General features: G+C 46.9%; 1 protein-coding gene across 1 annotated transcript in view; it reads right to left on the bottom strand.

Moving 5' to 3' along the window:
- Positions 1-20,000, bottom strand: part of hcn2b (hyperpolarization activated cyclic nucleotide-gated potassium channel 2b) — a 48,501-nt gene that overhangs the window by 3,352 nt on the left and 25,149 nt on the right. The window contains exons 5-8 of the mRNA XM_061240480.1: positions 15,759-15,977; positions 5,413-5,559; positions 4,789-5,029; positions 1,023-1,187 (exon numbers count right to left, since the gene is read on the bottom strand). Of these exons, the coding sequence (XP_061096464.1) occupies positions 1,023-1,187; positions 4,789-5,029; positions 5,413-5,559; positions 15,759-15,977 (772 nt within the window). The remainder of the gene's footprint in view (positions 1-1,022; positions 1,188-4,788; positions 5,030-5,412; positions 5,560-15,758; positions 15,978-20,000) is intronic.

Raw genomic sequence — 20,000 nt, 5'->3', positions numbered from 1 at the left:
CCGGCTGCCATGGCAACGGCAGGCAGGTGGCGGATACGGGCACCCTTTTGCAAACACTGGATGTGAACATGTGACCGAGTGTGACATCAGCAGCACATTGACCTTGGGGTAGGGGGAGCGGGGGAGAGGGAGGGAGGGTGGGAGAGAGGGAGGAGAGGAGAGGACAGGAGAGGAGAGGAGAGGGGAGGGGAGGCTCCACTGTTCAGCAAATTACATGTTTGCAAAGAGGTGCCCGAATGTACAAAGCGGGTGCTTCCCCGAGCCCTGGCAATACAGACATCAAAGCCACAGCAGCCGAAAAACGCTTTCCCTCGGCACCCAGCATAAAAATAATCATTAAACAGGTCTTCATCTGCAAATCTGACAGTGTTATTTTCAGACCTTTTCTGAACAAATCTAACAATAACTGGGCCACTGCATTACTGTTTACGTTTGTCCATATATATACCCAGTGCACAAAATGCACTATTCTATTTAGTAGAATACTAGTAGTAGTCTTACACTGATAGTGATGTATTGCAGTACATAGCAGTATATTGCAGTACATTGCTGTAAATTGCAGTGTATTGCAGTACATTGCTGTAAATTGCAGTATATTGCAGTATATTGCAGTATATTGCAGTATATTGCAGTAAATTGCAGTTTATAGCAGTATATTGCAGTACATTGCTGTAAATTGCAGTATATTGCAGTACATCACAGTGTATTGCAGTACATTGCAGTATATTGCAGTACATTGTAGTAAATTGCAGTTTATAGCAGTATATTGCAGTATATTGCAGTATATAGCAGTATATAGCAGTACATTGCAGTAAATTGCAGTATATAGCAGTATATTGCAGTACATTGCAGTATATTGCAGTACATTGCAGTACATTGCAGTAAATTGCAGTATATAGCAGTATATTGCAGTACATTGCAGTATATTGCAGTACATTGCAGTATATTGTATTTTCGAGAGGAAAAGGAGCACCAAATGGGCAGAAGGGAGAGGGGGGCGGGGGGGGGGGGGGGGGGGCTACCTATGCGGTCGAGTCGGTCGATGGCGACGGTCTCGAAGGCTCGCCGCATCATGGGGTACTCCTCCAGCACCTCGTTGAAGTTGTCCACCGACAGCGAGTACAGGCGGCAGTAGGTGTCGGCCCGGACACTGGCCGTGCGTCTGCCCCTGGTCAACAGGCATATCTCTGAGGGGTACACACAGAGCACACACATCGATATTTCACTGACAACACAGGTAATTAAAGAGTAACATTACAGTTAACTATATGCACACACCTGTGTCAGGTCCCTGCTGAACATACCTGCTTAAAGCTGGTCGAGCTGGCTTATGCTGTGTTTTTGTGTGACACTTTTGGCAGGTAAACCTGTTTGTTCACCAGTTGACCAGCCCTTTATTGTCAGCAAATCCACCAGTTTGGCCACCTACTTACTCTAGCAGCTTTGACCCGATTTGTCCAGCTAGAAGACCAGCTTTGCCCAGCTACAGACCAGCTGGAGGGGTCAAAGCACAGCTTAAACCAGCCTGACCAGCTGGTAGAAGTCATACTAGTAGCAGTTGCAGTCCCTGCCCCTCAGGCAGTTAAGAGTATGGTTAAATGAGTGCTCACAACTGCGTGAGATTAGATTCATTCATGAATTCCATCCCCTTGTAGAGTCCACCACAGCTAATTCTACTTTAGCAGTAGTAGCAGTTCTAGTAGTAATAGTAGTAACCAGAGGTCCTGCCTTGTGTTTCTTCCACCCATTAACTAATCTTTGCTCATTTGTCCTATGTCCTGACTGAAGAATTGTGCTTATGAGCAAATCCAGGTGATAATACCAGAGAGGTTTTTTACTTTCTGAACCTGGACTTTACACCTTTGGCACACAACTGCATGAGATTAGATTAATTCATGAATTCCATCCCCTGGTGGAGTCCACGTTACTTAATTCTACCTTGGGGAGGCAGCAGTAGCAAAAGCAGTAGTCGGTAGTAACAACATTAATACTGCCAACAACCAAAGTCATACTTTTGTTGTACCTGCCTCTCAAATAAGGCTTGTACGAAAACCGCTTTGACGTTTATTTTCTGGGGTCGTTGCGAGGTTCGGCAACTGGCCTATTTTCTATTCATATTCACCGAGCAGCGCCCCCTGCGCACTAATCTTATCCGCAGTCTGTGAGCAGACACTACAGGAGAAACCAGGGCAATTAACGACAAGAACAGCCATGCAAAAGGTCACCCTTTGCCAGGCTCCTACGCGCACTATTAAAACCGCACAATGGGACGTGCTCCACGCACAAGTTATATTTCGATGATAACCTCTTCATTCACCCCACCGAAAAAAAAAGAAGAAAAAAAGGTCCCCAGCAATGGTATTCAAGCTTAACTTCGAGTCGCGGAATAGCTCTTTTCACAAGCGATAATTTAAATACGACCTTGACAAGACGGCAGACGGCAGGCAGATCGTTCTATTATCAGACTTAGGACTGAGTGTTCTCCCGTCCTCCGACACAGTGGGAGACGGCAGTCAAGAGACAGAGCTGGCATATCAGAGCTCCTCGACACGTCCTCAAAAATAAAAGCCTTCATATTCGCGAACCAAAACAGCCATTATTCAAGAGCCGTTATTAATTTAAATTATCAATTAGAATGTCAGCAGGTACTTATCGCCGCCAACATGACGGAAGCATTCATACGGCACTCGGAGGTGCTGTATTGTGTTAAGTATTCTGCACTGTCAGGTAAAACATTCTGTACACTTTTTGGGATGGTCCGAACTGGCTGCTGCCGTAAATTCAATTCCAATTCAATTCAGTTTTATTTGTGTAGTGCTTTTTACAGAAGACTGTGACAAAGATGCTTTGCAGAGAGCAAACACCAGATCTGAACCACAACAGCAGGCCGATGAGGTAAAAACAGCTCCCAAGTGGGGATAAAACGCCTGAAACGGTGGTGAGAATCGGCCCCTCACCCCCATTCCCTGTCCTCGATTGGTTCCACCAACCCCGCTGTTCTCCCACTCTGTCTTCTTTTTTTTTTTTTTGATATTTTTTTAGGCCTTTTTCAGCTTTATTGGACAGTTTATAGAGACAGGAAGAATGGGGGCGAGAGAGAGGGAAAGACATGCGACAAATTGTCAGACGGTCGGATTCGAACCATTGTCGTCGCGGCTCACAATGAGCATGCGGTCAGTGCTCTGCAGGTTGCGCCACCAAGACACCATCCCACTCTGTCTTCTTCACAATCCTCACTCATGAGTATTCACCCCCAAAAAGTCTTGTTCAGGGCCACCAAAATCCTAGAGCTGGCTCTGGCTACGTCCCTGGCCGAAGCATTTTCCACCAGCAGCAGACAGGAAGCCATCAATCATGTAGACCCCAAAGAGTCAGGCAGGTGTTGGGAGTCAGATCCCTGCCTTTAGGCGAAAAACAACAAAAAAACGTACAAGCCAGGGCTGAAACCTACAGTCCACATTATGAATTGTGCTGTCACCACAGGTCCCCACAGCTAATTATATGTTATTAATGACCCATATGTGTTCCGTACGTGCACTAGGCCTTCCGTAAAAACAGCTTCTGGGCTTTCTCAGCCGGAGATGTAAAAATGTCCGCCCAGGAGACGTGGTTTTCCCGAATCGGCGGCAGGTCCGAGTCCCCAAAACGGACTCGGGAGAGGAGCCACTGAAAACTGGGCCGGAACCTGCCGGAGGCCAGGGACCCGAGCTGAGTCGAATTCAAATGTCAGCGTGGTTTTATTCCCTCCATGTCCCCCCCCCCTCCCACCGCCACCTTCATATGAACACCACGGATGCGCTGACACGCCGACGCCAGCTACGATCGGGGAGATACAGGGCGAACCGTCGAGACGCACCGAACATCACGCTTATTTCAGCGTCTGACACGCGAGCAGGCATATTGCTTTGGGGCACCGAGCATGCTGATAACTGAGGATGAGGCCTGGACGGCTTCTCTCGCCGATTTCAAGATGTGGGACAAATTTGTTTAGTTTTTTTTTTTCTTCTTCTTCTCCCGGAAATAAAACTGTCACTGAACATGTCACAGTTCCAGATTGCAGTACTTAGAGAAACATCTCCAATTACATTACTTTATAAGCCAAGTGTAAATCAAAAACACAGAAAAGGCCAGAAAAGGACACACGGAATAAGTGCTCGAGAAAGATGCGTACAGTAGGTATATACAGATGTATATGAAAATAAGGAGTCATCAGAATTCCAAACTAAACATGCCCTTTCTCAAGCTACCGCCATCATCATTAAAATGTGATGGTACTTCTGAGCCTATCAGAAGAGTAAGATTACAGCTTCAGAATGCAATTTGCTGTGAGAAAAGAAAATGCGCTGTTGCTGGTGTATATTACTGCCAGAGATCGGACAAAACACAGGGTACAGAAACCAAAATTGGGGTCAATTTCATCTCGATGCAGGCGAGACGCACTCACAAAATTAATTTACATTCAGTTCTGAAACCTCCTCATAGAACCTGAGGCTCATTTTACTTTAATTTGATTCATGAAGTGAATGACAATAACACTTGAAAAACAACAGAAGGAAAAGCCACACAATGGGCCAGCGATAATCAAATCACAGCCGCAGAGGAGGCAGTGAGAACTGCTGGCTTTTCCTTTACCTGCGAGTCTGGTGTGAAGACAGTCACTAATTGCTCAGTTAATTACCTGGTGGAATTGAAAACCAGGGGCGGATTTGGATCGGAAGGCCAGATTCGGTGATCCCTGGGCGACACGCGCACACAACCTAACAAAGGCAGGCTCGGTTTTCGCCGTACCTCCGAAGTAAGAGCCGTCGGAGAGCTTCATTCCCATGGTGCCCTTGGTCAGCACGCTCACCACCCCGTGCTGGATGAAGTACATCTTCTTGCCGATGGTGCCTTCCCTGATGATGTAGTCTCCGGGCTGGAAGACCTCGAAGCGCAGTTTGGTCAGCATGGCCGTCACAAAATTGGGGTCGGCGTTGGCGAAGAGGGGCATGGACGCCACCAGCTTGCGGCAGTTGAAATTGACAATTTCCTTAAAAAGAGAGGAACGATGAAATTAAACAATCAAAATGAGGACCTCCGTCTAGTTTCACCCTACACGCTCAGAAGTAAATGTATGAAAAGTGCCAAAAAAGGTACTTGTCGCTGGGGCAGTACCCTATCAGTATATAACATTGTAGCCCTAGCAAGCAATATATAATTCATTTGTTGTCTTTTTTTGCTTGTAAAACATACTCATTTGTACCCAAAGCGAATATTACTATACTTTCAGGGTACAATTGGGAAATTTGCTCATCAATCATTTGCATATTTGTCTTGCAATATTATTTTTGATCTTGACATCAATGTTTTAGTTCTATATACTGCAGTGGATTGAATTTGTGTAAAGATATTCACTCCCATCTGGTGTCTCACCTCTCTCAAAGGTTCATTAAGTTCCTCCAGGATACTCTCCTCATCGAACATCTTCCCCTGGTATCTGTGCTCGTAGTAGTCATGGATTTTCTGTCGGAAGTCTGCTGGCAGTTTGTGAAAGGACATGTACTGCTCCACTTGTTTGTACTGTGGAGAGAGAGAGTGAGAGAGAGAGAGAGCGAGAGAGAGAGAGAGTGTGTGAGTCACTAAGTTTGCCCACATGTGAACGCATCCAAGGAATATTAACATACAGTATTATTATTTAAATATGTTGCAGCATTCTGAATTCTGCGTCTGTTATGTTAGCAGTACAGCCTGGAAAATAAGTTTTCATACTTTTAATGAATATTTTGGGAAAAAGTCTACAGAAAACTGTATTCAACTTCCAAAGTTGAAAGACAATGTTTTCAGTGGGAACAACTGCAAAACTATATTTATGTAAAAAAATGTAAATCATCTTGACTGAACCAGATTCCAAGTAATGATTTTAGGTGTGAGCATTATACAGTCCTGAAACATCTCTGCATCGCACTGAGCAGGAGACATCTAGCAACATTGAGCAGATTGAATCAAAATGGGTTCGTCATTCTTGGCTCTCCTACAACATCCAGTGGACTTTCACACTAGGTGGCGTATCTTGACCGAGACCAGTAAAATATTGTTAAATGTCAAACGATGTCTTCTAACTCGCCCTAAATCACAATAAAGAGTGAGGAGTACAGATGTATGGAGGCAGTGAGAGGTCTTAAAAACGAATTCTGGCTCCTCAGAAGATGTTGAACACACAGGTACATTGAATGGCCGCCTACTCTCGGCATGTAGACACAAAGAAGCAGACAAATTCTGTTGCAGAATATATCCACTGATTTGTCCTATTTTCAGAGTCAAAAGATAAATGGATAAGAGATTATATCTGCCATGTCGTATGGAAAGCACAGAAAAATATACCTAAAGGGAAATCTTCTGACCTATTTATAGTACACACACTGCTTTCAGATGTAAGATGGTTATGTTCGGGGGAAAAACACTGCCAGCCTGATAAAACATTGGAATAGGGACGGCTTCATGCTCCAGTGTGCCTGGGAAAGCAGTGTGCTTGATTTAACATGCGTCGAGTGACAGACTGCTTACAGAAAAGGCCCTGTAAAACCATCACAACCACAATGTTTCTTTTTTAAAACACATTTCATTTTTTGTTGCAGGAACTCTGTTTCGTTTTTTTTTTTTTTTAAAGGAATCAGAAATGTGGTGAGTAAATAATGAATGGGACATCCTCGTGTTTGTGTTTCCATTATTTACACTACAACGTTATGTAAAGTGTGTGTTTGTGTGTGTGAGAAGATGTTGGATACCCTAGAGAGATTACTTTTCTTCTTCATTTCAAGCAAGAAAAAAAAAATACAAATGAATATTTTACATATTTAAGTGGCATGTTCTTAATTTTGCACTATTGCGCAACATTGATGTTAAGCTCCCTCAGATCAAATAAGCCCTCAAATAAACACAATTTCATGTTCATCATCCCTGTTATTCTGTAAAAACTCTAACAGTACAGTATATGCAAACAATCCAAAAAATATACTTGCTTAGTTAAAGCTGAAAATGCCAATCGCAGTCATCTCTTTCATGAGGTAAAAAATAAATGAATATTAAATATTTTTATAGTAAGCAAATGCCCACAAACTGCACAGCACTGCCAAAAGCAATCACATGACCTGCCTCCTACTGGTGCCTCTCACTAAATGACAGCTACTATTTAACCTCGAGCTCAGAATCATGTCTGACTCTTTTTTTTTATTCCTGATAAATTCTGGAAAAAGCACGGGCACGGAGACGGGTGCTTGAAATCCGACGGCTCCCTTCGCGGAGTCGTAGCAACCGTTTAACCTTCGCGAGTGATTTTTGACATTGTGGAGGAGCAGGAAAGACGATGTCAACGCGAGTGCATAAATATGTAAACAAAATGGCAGGAAAGTTACACAGGAAACAGTCAAACTGAATAATTCAGCACAGACCACACAGACTGATAATGGTGCTCTTGCGAGATCCCCGGGGGAGGCCAAATCAGGCAGGCAGTTACATAAACAGCCTTCTCCACCGTGGCCCAGAGGACCCGGAGCTGCGTATTAATGCAGCGGCAGGTCTGCGCAGTGAGCCATCTCTCGCTGCTGAAGACCTGGACCGTTCATGCAAGGTCAGGAGCATTACAGCTCTCTTTTAGTCACCATAACTTCCTTAGGACTTTCCATTTTGTGGCCTATATTTGCTTAAAAAGCTGGATTAGATTTCCAATTAGACTGGTGAAAGAGGGGAAAACACTTTCCACTCCTTTGCCCATGTAAGCACTTTCTTTCCTTTAAGGTCTCCAGAGTTTATGATGAAAGGAGATTTGTTGGGTTCTGCAGTAGCAGGAGTGTCCAACTTATGCATGGTGTGGGTTCAGGTTTCTGTTTTAACCCAGCACTAAGACACCTGATTCTACTTATGATTGAAGTAAATTAGTTTAATCAGATGTCGTACTAGGCCATAACAAAAAACAGTACCCACACTGCACCTTTTCAGATAAGAGAGGACACCCCCAGGTTCTAATATTTTACATTAACACACATAATAAGGTTTATATTATACAGCTGATTAAATATTATTTCTGCGAGATGTTTTTCTGGAATCACATTTGACAGGTCCTAAAAACAGAGAAAGTGCCATTTTCTGAGCTTCATTTTCTCAGTCCTTGAGATGATTCTGATTTGAGACGCCCCAGTGGCTGGATAACTGACACTTTTTTGTCCTCTCCAGCTGCTAAGTAACACCGTGAAGATATTTTACCACTCGCTCCTCTATTTCGCGCTCACACGAAGCCAACGATGGCCGCGTGACTGTCTCCTTCGCAGCTCTAAATACTGCAGCCTTTGCCCTTTTCAATCTCGGCGAAAAACACGATCAAATATTAATGAACGTTAAACTCTGAGGTCCAATACATCCTGCGATCGTTTCTGCTGGTGATAATCATTATAGTTCCGTAGCGCCCGTTAGCTCTTTACATTTAGATTGAATGCGACTGTAATTCAGTTTAACCTAAAACTTTGAGCCGGTCGCTATTTGTACTTTGAGCCGGTCGCCAGTTCGTTCTTCGACTCAAGATTACAAGGACTTGTCCTCTCCTCAACTTCACTGTAATTAAAGCTTCAACTTAGCCCATACCAGATGTCAGATTGGGGTTTTCAATATTTACGCAGCGAAAATGTAGTTCATTCATGTTGAAAGGCGATTAAAAATAGGCAGCAAGAGTCGAACCCATCTTTGGAAGCATGGACAGAGCTAATCCTGAAAGGTTCAATTATGTTCTACAGCAGAAAAAAGAATATTTCCTCGACCTTCGGTTCTCACTGTTAGTTACTGTATTAATTGTGTCGAAACGGTTTCCAGCAGGTGATCAATTTTCTGGCTGACCTCATATGTGAAGCCACGCATTAAAAAGGCGAGTTATGGTGAAATGTGTGAGTGTGCGCTATACAAAATGTATGAATGAGTAGCAGTGAATTTCACTTAAAACAACAGGGTGAAATGTAATGTGAGGTATAAAAAGCAACCACATAAATAATGTAGTGCAGTGATCGTATGTGATGACAAGGGGGCGCTGTAAGATACCGCGCGCATACAGATTTGTGCAAATGAACAGACACCTGATAAGTCACAATAAGTACAGCGCATGTATGCTTTCCAACATTCTAAAGCTTAACTGAACATTCTAAAGCTGATGTAACAATCACTATTGGTGATTGAAAGAAAATCAATTCTAGGACTCTGACTGAAAAAACGATAAAAAAAAAAAGTGCTATTCAAAGGGTTAAAAGTCAGTGATGGTTGTTTGGCATATTTGGCGTCAGTGGCTACGACATCTCAGCTCTCTAATGTGTGAATCAGAGGGGTGAGTGTTACATTCTGACTGAGAGACACCATCAGCAAAGGGCAGCAGTTGACAGAAATGACTGTGATGTGATTGCTATGCACTTCAAGTGTGAGTCAAAACATCCCAAAAGCTGCAGATCAGCTGACTGTAAATTTCAACCAGGGGTTTAGTAGAGCAAATCTCCCCTGGAGAAAAGTGGTTTCCAACACCCTATTATGTGGCTTTAATTTGGAGTTTACATTTTTTGTTCAATATCTGCAAACTAATCTATGAAATGGTTTATAGTCACTTAGGAAGTGCCACCGATCAAATCAAATTAATTTGACTTGTATTGATGTTTTACAAAGGGAACCTGGGCAAAAACCAGGCCTGAACCCCCACAAAGCAGGAAAGTGAGGTAAAAAAAAAAAAAAGAAATCTCAGGAGGAATCCGGCTATAGAGGGAGAGCCCATTCTCTGCTGACCAGGCCAAATCCATCGACTGTAATTACCTACTGTATGTATGGAAATCCGTTTCCTGAAGCCAGCTAATGTGATTTCTTTTTTAGTTAAGCTTCTTTTTTAGTTCGGGAGTTAAGTTTTTTTCCCCCTTTGAACAGTGTCAAAGGCCTTCCCCCAACATTGCTACGATGGCTGAAACAGAGACAGCAGCAAAGCAATTTAACTAAAATCTCAGGAGGAGCTTGGCTACAGTGGGAGAGCCGGCAGTATCGAATGAAAATGTATCAACCGCTGCGAGCCTTCAACGTCACTGCTGGCTACTGCCCATCTCATTCCAACGATGACAGCCTTATTCAAATGGTTGCCTGTTGGATCCAATTAAACATGAGACCGGTAGTGTTAACTCAGTCTTCTTCATATCCACCCGCTCGTGTTTACCCGAGGGGGGGGTCCTTAAGTTGCGCGCCTGAAATTTTGGCTGAGATGGAATTCTAAAGCCAGCATCCCAGTTGGATTAAAGACCTCTCAAGATGATCGCTTTAGAGCTTTTTTTCATGTCGCAATCACAATCAAGTCTTGTCATTTTGTAGTCATTGACTACAGCTGTACTCAAAGAAAAGTTTGGACCAAAGAGCCTCTTCTAATCTGTCCAGCCTTTTCTTGCTGGGTGACATGTTAGACAAGCTGCTGCCATCCAGGGCCCAATGAAATTAATGGAGCGTTTGAAATGGGGGAGAGATAAAAAGGCACTGTGTGGTTTGCAGAAGGTGTAAACAAGGCATCATTTAAAATCCCTTTAACTGAAGCACCCCTGCAATGCTTTTTTCCACAGCAGCTACATTGCGAAAACCAAAAAAATAAGTCGGGCCGAACAAGTATTTCAGTCTTATATTGAGATATAAAATCTTAACGTCTATTACTTTTTTGGGGTCAGTGGGGGTAAGAAAATTTCAATTGTCAAGCAAAAAGAAAGCTCATATTCTCTACTTGAGTGAGGAAGAAAAAAAAGTTCTTAAGTCTTATTACACGACTAAAACACTTGTTAAGAGGGTCGTTTTTGCAGTGTATCAGGCACGGAGACAGTGAGCCCAAGAGTTGAGGGCGTAGGAGTGAGTTAGGGCCCTCTGAACAGCTGATTAATGGACGGGCTTGTTGTTTGCTCGGGCTGATTAATGACAGCCTGTCTGCCTGGCTGTTCGCAGTAGTGCAGCTCTGATTCACTAGCTGTGAGTCACTGAGTCACTGTATATCCAGTGCTGTGGACACATCCGACGCTTCAGCAAGCTGTGCTGACAGTAAGGCCCATACAATAGGCTCCCTGGTGTACACACACACACACACACACACACACATATGCATGTAGCACACACACACACACACATACACACACATACATGTACCACACACATGCACAGTAGCACGCACATGCACACACATATACATGCACACGACCTCACATATACAAACACGCGCACACACACACACACATGCACACACATATGCATGTAGCACACACACACACACACACACACATACACACACATATGCATGTAGCACACACACACACACATACACACACATATGCATGTAGCACACACACATACACACACATGTACCACACACATGCACAGTAGCACGCACATGCACACACATATACATGCACACGACCTCGCATATACAGACACACACCTTCGCATAGTAGCACGCACGTACGTACACACACATGCATGCACGCATGTACACGCACACACTCGCACATACACAGACACACACACCCACACCGGCGTGCCCACACACGCATACATAAACATATTTATTGTATTTAAACAATACAAACTCCAGACAGCATTTTATTCTGGCACACACACCCACACACACACTTATCGTATTGAAACAATACGCACTCCAGACAGCATTTTCCCCGTCTATGGAATCTACATAAAACGTCATCCGTAATAAAGTTGAATTGGACGGAGCGATACCGCCCCACATCACGCTCTTTTAATCCAATCAGACGTCACTCCGAGCCCTGTGGATATAGCCTGACGGTCACGAGGGTTTCACAGGCCGCACGGTCCCCGCTTGACATCACGTACTGGATGTATGGCGCGTATCTGTCTCTGCCATCTGCTAGCTGCCAGGGCGAGGAAATGAAATTGTCATCTTGCGGCGTGTCGCGGAGGCACGGTCGCCTGTGGGTAACGCAGGGAGCATCGCAGTCCTGCCGGAGAGGAGCTCATCTGCAGGGAAGCGGCTCTCCCCTGACTAAGTACATCATACATATGTGTCATTAATTCTGATCAAGGTGACAGTGTGAAAAGCACAAGGCAATCAAATCTGATATAGTGTGGCGTACAGCGCACTCCGCGCGGTCGCTTCTGGGAAGCTCCTTTCAGACCGCAGAGCGGGGTGTCGGTTGCAATGATGAATAAACTGGGCGGTGGATATTTCCGAAGGTACCGCGTGCGGAAGACATCAAAATGAGACGAGAGGGACGTGAGCCAGCCATCACAGTGTGACAGTCGGTCAGCGGAGAGGCGGCTGAATTCAGAACAACAGTGCAGTTCGGACAGTGGTGCAATTTCTGTACTCCTGCACATTGGATGTGAAATTAAACAATGACTGTGAGGTTAAAGTGCATATTGTCATCTTTAATGTGAGGGTAGCTGCAATCCATATCAGATGAACCAAGTAAGAATCACATCCCTTTCCATACATAGTCCCCCCCCCAGACTAAAACCCGGAACTGGTCTTTTTATTTCAGTTTGTGTTCCAGATTTGTCCGCATCCATCCGCAATCTGGTTGGTTAATCCAGCTAACTGAAATAATCCTGCTTTATGGAACAGCCCTCTGGTGGAATACCAAATTTGGCAGTGGACAGCTAACCTGGAATCACCCTTAGCAAAGGTCCGAGACACGAGCGGATGTGAAGTTAGCCGCAGCGCAGAGACGCCGTCAGCGAGTTCTCAGAAGACTGACACGCTTCAGGCTCCGAGCGAAAGCGATTTGACAGGGACGCAGTGAAACGGCCCTCCGGAGACGGCTGGCTGTTACGTAATGGTCGATGCCCTCCGCCCGTGTTAGCAGATGGCTCGTCAGGCCCGTCCCAAGGACGTGGAAATGTGAGCGGGGCGGGGAGGTGGGGTGGGGGGAGGTCAGGGGGGTGTTGGGGCGGGGGGGGGTGGTGGGTGATGAACGGGGACGACACGGGGCGGCCGCCCGATGAACATCCCCCATACCGCGGAGACGCTCCGCTACATCAAAGCCCGAAACCCCTGGCATCGCTCCCCTGCCACCCTCCGCCCCCCCCCCCCCCCTCCCCCTGGAATTCACTCCCCCCCCCCCTCCCCCTGGAATTCACTCCCCCCCCCTCGAGGCGGCTGCTCGCCCGTCGAACTCCAGCCCTAAAAAGGCTCGGCGAAGACCCCCGCGCGCGGGAACGCAGCGTGCAGCTGGGGTCGAGAGGGGGTCGCCTCCTCAAACCGCAAAACGCCGCTCGTTAAACGCCGCTCATCGGCTATTTAAACCCCGCCGCAGTCTGCGCCGCTCTGACAATGATTTACTAAGTGAAGCGCTAACGAATACACACAGTGTAATGAGAACCGGTCGTTTTAGTGACCGAACACCGTGAACCTAGGAGCCAGTTCCGTTTGGTGACAGACATTTTGTTTCCAACAGCGCGTAAAAACAGAGCGAAACCTCTCCGTTAACCACTAATGATGGCGCGTCAGGCAAAACGACTTGCACCTGTCTATTCTGCGTGAAGCGCACGGCTGTGGCTTTTTCGCCGAGGCCGGCGCCGTTTACCGTCGAAATATCCCGAGCGTTCAGGACGAGCTCTCTCAGGACCGCTCCGTGTCTGTTATCTGTCCTGTCCGGTGGGGCGGCTCGACACAACACGCTTAATAAATAACTAGCCCCGGCCCCCGCAGGGAGGACGAGGGGAGCAGTGACTGTGCACGTGACCGCGTCGGGTTATTATTTCCCGCTGTATCTAGGAAGTAGAGCAGAAGAGCCAGCCGTGCCGGGCAGGAGCAAAGAGAGGCGTTTTTTCTTTTTTTTTTCTGAGCGAAGAAACGCTGGCCTTCACTTCACACGGACGCTGCGTGTTTTACAAGCGCTGCCTTGCACAATAATCTCCACTCTTTCATTTTTTATGTGTTTATGATGTAGCGTATACAATATGTAGTGCTGTGTATATACCCGCGGGTGTGTGTGGGTACATGTCTGTGTCTGTGTGTGTGTGTGTGTGTGCGTAACCATCTATGGGTGTGTGTCTGTGTCTATGTGTGTGTGTGTGTGTGTGTGCGTAACCATCTATGGGTGTGTGTCTGTGTCTGTGTGTGTGTGTGTGTGCCTGTGTGCGTGTGTGCTTGCGCGTGTGTGTGTGTGTGTGTGTGTGTGTGTGTGTGTACATTTACACACTCAGCACAGACACGCACACACCCACAGAGTTCACATGCCGGCCAAATTTTTCTTCACTCTCACTAATCTCTACAGATGCTCTTCCATCTCCCCGTGACAGGACCCTGCACTGGCACCCGCACCCCCCCCCCCCCCCCCCCCCGTCTGTGACTGCAGCCCCACAGCACTCTAAAACACCCAGGTCTCCTCCTTCACTCCCTGACCTAGAAAATGTGACAGGCTCCCTCTCAAAAACAAAACAAAAACACACACACACACAGACCGAGCTGTCTGCAGACCAAGAGAGGAACAAAGCAATGCAGGGAAGAGGCCAGGAGAAGCAGAGAGAGAGGGAGAGACACTGAGACACAGAGCGAGACAGAGGGAGAAAGAGAGAGAGAGAGAGACAGAGAGAAAGTGAGAGCGAGAGATAGAGGGAGAGAGAGACAAAAGGGACAGAGACAAGACAGACAGAGAGATAGAGGGAGAGAGAGGGAGAGAGACAGAGACAGAGTGACAACAAGCAAGTGAGATTGAGCTAGAGGGAGAGAGAGAGACAGAGAAAGTAAGAGTGAGAGAGACAGAGAGAAAGACAGGGAGAGGGAAAGAGAGAGACAGAGAGAAAGAGCGACCTGAGAACATTGCTGACCTTGCCTGTCCTGTTTTATAAATGTGCTCCAGTGTAATGAATAGATGAATAGTGAACAGAGTCTGAACAGTCAACGGAACAGGACAGGTGTTCGAAATGAGGATATGATAAATAATGAGGATCCAAAATATTTAAGACCCCTAGACTCAGATCCACACTACAGTGTTCGCCATGCATGGGAAAAGCCAAGACGCTGAGAAGCCCGCCCCAGTGAGCAAACGCCTATCAGACCACTGACAGAATCAGCTGCCAGTCCTCGTACACCTGCACTGTGACAGCCTGCTAACATCAGGACCATACGGTGGCCATTTTGAACCATTTGCCATTCTAAATCCGTGTTCTAGAAGTCCATTGTTTTCAATGACCAGGAGTGATTGTTACATCAGCATTAGAATGTCGAGTTCCAGTACATTCTAATCACATCCTGTATTAACAACCTTTTAAAGCAGTGGTCACAAACCACTCTGCCTTAATTGATTCCTAGTGCTCATTCAGCCACATGCATTTAACTGCGTTAAAGCACGGAACATAACCAACAGTTATTATTTAGTCAATAATAACACATCTCACTTTATATCCATCGTGTGCAGCCCTACCTCAGCAAATAATCGAACTGAGTACATAATCAAGATCTAGGGCTGGAATAAATTCGCAGACCCGGTTTCAGACCCACGCCTGAAAGGGTTAACAGCCGATCCATATCTGGATTGCATCAGCGACCACTTGCTAGCGGAGCGTCGTAGCGGCGGTTTGCGAAGACGCCAGCAGCTGTGTCGTGGCTGGGCTGCTCCTGGGCCGCTAACGGGGGCGCTAACGTTCGCTGGCTCCCACGCGACACCCCCGGGAAGGAAGGGAGCCGTCTCGGAAAAAGACATTAGCGGGGGGCGGGGGGGGGGGGGGGACAGATGGATGAGGTCGCTCTCTGTCTCGGGAGCGCCTACCTTCTCCTGGTACTGGCGGCGGGAGGAGTCCAGCGATTGGATGAGCGCCGTGGCGTGGCCGATGAACATGGCGTAGCAGGTGGCGCCCACGATCATGCTGAGCATGGTCAGCCAGATATCCGACATGCTCTCCGGGGCCTGCCGGCCGTAACCGATGCACAGCATGTGGCTCATGGCCTTGAACAGGGCGAAGGAGTAGAGCTCGCTCCACGAGTCGTTCTGGAGGGGGGTAAAGAGAGAGGGGGGGGGGTGAGTTTAGGCGTTGTTTAGACACGTGTATGTGGAGTAACTTATTGAACAGGACGAAGGAGTAGAGCTTGCTCAATGAGTCGTTCTGGAGGGGGGTAAAGAGAGAGAGAGGGGGGGGTGAGTTTAGGCGTTGTTTAGACACGTATATGTGGAGTAACTTATTGAACAGGGCAAAGGAGTAGAGCTTGCTCAATGAGTCGTTCTGGAGGGTGGTAAAGAGAGAGAGAGGGAGGGGGTGAGTTTAGGCGTTGTTTAGACACGTATATGTGGAGTAACTTATTGAACAGGGCGAAGGAGTAGAGCTTGCTCAATGAGTCGTTCTGGAGGGGGGTAAAGAGAGAGGGGGGTGAGTTTAGGCATTGTTTAGACACGTATATGTGGAGTAACTTATTGAACAGGGTGAAGGAGTAGAGCTCGCTCCATGAGTCGTTCTGGAGGGGGGTTAAGAGAGAGGGGTGAGTTTAGGCATTGTTTCGACACGTATATGTGGAGTAACTTATTGAACAGGGCGAAGGAGTAGAGCTCACCCCATGAGTCGTTCTGGAGGGGGGCAAAGAGAGAGAGAGGGGGGTAAGTTTAGGCATTTATTAGACACGTATATGTGGAGTAACTTATTGAACAGGGCGAAGGAGTCATTCTGTAGGGAGAGAGAGAGGGTAACTTGGTAACTATACATTTAGGCATTTTTCAGACACCATTTGCGGAGTTACATATTGAACAAGGCAAAGAAGTACAGCTTACTCCAGGAGTCAAAAGTTGTTCTGTTGGGGGATAGAGAGAGGGGGGGTTCTGGGGGTTATCAGACAATCATATGCAGAGAAAATGACTGAATAAGGCAAAAGCGCATAGCTTGCTCCGTGTGTTGTTCTGTAGGGGGGACAGAGAGAGGGGGTTCTGGGTGACTTTACATTTTAGACATTTATCAGAAGTGACTTACAGTCTCAAAAAAGATCTGGTAATATCCAGCATACTTTTTTCTGCTTCTTTCAACATATTTTGTACCCAAGTCCTTACTTTTGTTACGAATATACTATTTTCAGTGTGTGTCACAAAGAGACTTTGTGTTGTCCTAGAGACGGAGGTGTGTTAAAAAGAAATGACACGCTATGTGTTTTTTAACACGTCTGTTTTGAGATTGTTACACAGCTTATGTTTCTTTTTTCATACGATCGATTGATGCACAGGATATGTACTAAAGCAATTCAGCAAGTACCTTCGTCAAGAGTACAGTGGCAATACCCCACCTGGGAATCAACGCTATAATCATAGAGTGGCACGGGCAGTTCTCTGGTCATTGTGCCGACCTGCTTACAGTCGTAGGCGTGTATTAGTATTACAGACCCGAAGGCCTGGCCACTGCGAGCTTCACACAAGCCTCTAACGAGGAGCCATTAAGTCTGTCTTTCCACTGCGCGTCTGAGAAACTGTATACAGTAGCAGTCAGGCGTAATTCCCCACGCCAGATTCATTACGAGCGCTCCCTCTTTCTCTGGCCTTAAAAAGGAAGTTGCCGCATGTCGCCTGTTTATCCCGGAGGAGTGATGTCATCGCTCTGCTTCTGCTCAGTGATCCTCGCGCTGGCTCGGCTGCAGAAGGGCCTTGGCTTCTCCGTCTCCATTTCCTCCCTGCCTGCTCAGTCGGCACCTGGGTTTGTTTTGCGTTCAGTTTCAAATGGGGTCTCGGGGTTGGATTTAACAGGAAGGAATAAAAAATAAAAAAAAAATGGGGGGAAAAGAAACATTTAATTGAGCTTGAGATTTAACTTCAGACTCGGGCGGGAGCCGAGGGTGAGGAGGGGAAGGACGGGTGAACGGTGAAATTGCGGAGAGACCAGGCGAGCTCTCTGACCACTGAGGCGGCCAGTGGTTGCTGACACGACCCTGCATCAGCCCCCCCCCCGGGAACCAGCACGACCCGGGGCGTCGAATTCGCTCTGCGTCACCTTGGCAACGGCCTGCTGGGCACAGTGCCTGGCCCCCGCGGGGCAGAGCACATCCGCCACCCGTCTGAAAGAACACAGCAACATAAATAACCCCCTCCCAGTGCTACGTGGGATTAGCAGCGGCGCGCTAGCTCTTCTGTATATCCGCCGTGTGGCCCCGGGGACCGGGGCCCGGTGGGCAAGGCCGTAAGGGCCACCCCGATGTTCCCTCCCCCCTGGCCTCTCTTTAGCGGAAGAACGCGGAAGAATACAGGTCGCGACTTCGTGGCTGTCAGCGTGAGGGGCAGCCTGTACTGTTCAGCGTTACTTTCCAACCTATGCTATGGGATGGCCTCTGGTTGGATGAAATGAACTAAGTAACGACAGCCTGTAGCTTAGCAGCTAAGGTACATGACTGGGGCCTGGAAGGTTGGTGGTTCAGGCCCCAGTGTAGCAACGATGAGATCCACACAGCTGTTCGGCCCTTGAGCAAGGCGCTTAACCCCACACCGCTCCAGGGGGGGATTGTCCCCTGCTTAGTCTAATCAACTGTAAGTCACTCCAGAGAAAAGCATCAGCTGTAATGGGACGGAGGGTCAAATGGCGTGTCACATGGGTCCGTGGGGGGGTGAGGGGCGCTGACGCCTGCCCTCTGCTCCTCTCCGGAACCCTAAATCCATCTGGGCTTGTTAAAAACAAAGATAATAATAAAAAACTGGTTTTGACTCGTTTGCCAAGGTTTCCCCTGTTTGAATTACGGCCGCTCAGAGCAAGCTGGGCAAAACTGAGCGGAACAATCAAAGTGCGCTGCGAGAGAACGATAGGACCGATAAATATCACCAGACAGAGTGCGGACCGAAACGAACGTGACAGGTAGGCCGATTTGTTTCCGTTCTTAATGGCGGCTTATCGCGGCCGTGCTCGCCCGAGCTTTAACGCCTTCATGAGGTCTGACAGCGGGGCCGTTTCCCCAGCAGATAACAGCCGTGATGTATGTTTTTAATCTCGGTATAAATGACCAAACCTACCCATCCATCCCCGGTCACATAGCAGCAGCCCCCGTCCCTCACCTCCGGTTTGGCGGCCATTTTGCCATTCTCTGGCAGGATTTGCCACCCTTTTGCAGCCGGATCTTAGTTCATCAACAGTCCTCCCTAATTTGGTCCCCGAGGTTTCGGCGCAGGTCCGAGGTTCTACTGAACAGCTGGCGGGCTGCAATGATAACGCTCCCCGGCATCATTAAAGTTTTACGCTTGGCTCCACGATATTACAAAGGAAATGGTGTAACATTCTGCCTTTTTTTTGTTTCAGCACGCTAAGATGTCATGTTGTTGATGTAGCCTACCAGAACGGGGAGAATGTGTGAAATGTATTTTGCGATATTAAAAATTATTTCACAGCAAGAATTCAATGAGTTCTACTGTAAACTACACAATAAATGAATGAGATAGCCCTTCACACGTAGGTACAGATGTAAGGACAATGAATTACTTGATGTCAAGAATCAGAAGGCCGTAATTTAGCGGGCCATGAACACATGCCACCCAGCTTTGCAGCCTGGACAGAATTTGGCTCAAAGCAACTCAAAAAACATGGGAATCTTCAGAAGTTGTGCAACATAATGGGATGTGTGTTCTCTCTGCGTGTTACACAGAACAGACGTTCACGCTACGGTGAACAGATGCCCCGGGACTATGTACGGAGTTTTTCATGCTGAAACTGCCATCAATCAGGAGCATATGCAATGGTCATAATCAAATACACACAATTCATATTCATGTAATTCCAGTGGAACACACTCGTCCAGTGGGAGGTATAATGAGTGAAACTGACAGAGGCAATAAATAAAGCCATACATAAAGACCAAGCCGTATACTCCAGCTCCTTGTTCATGTATTGCATGATACTGAGCTACACCATAAGGCGAGTTTCCATTAAAATGTTTTCTAAGCTTGATAGATTTATTTCCTAACTGTGAAATGTGAAACCGAAAGGAGAGCACCAACACACAGCTCTCGCGTATCACGCTGACTAAATTCACACTCCTGACCGCCGTAAATACATCTTCCCTG

The sequence above is a fragment of the Conger conger genome, chromosome 4, assembly GCF_963514075.1.
Source record: "Conger conger chromosome 4, fConCon1.1, whole genome shotgun sequence".
NCBI lineage: Eukaryota > Metazoa > Chordata > Actinopteri > Anguilliformes > Congridae > Conger > Conger conger.
This window is presented reverse-complemented; position numbering and strand designations above follow the sequence as displayed.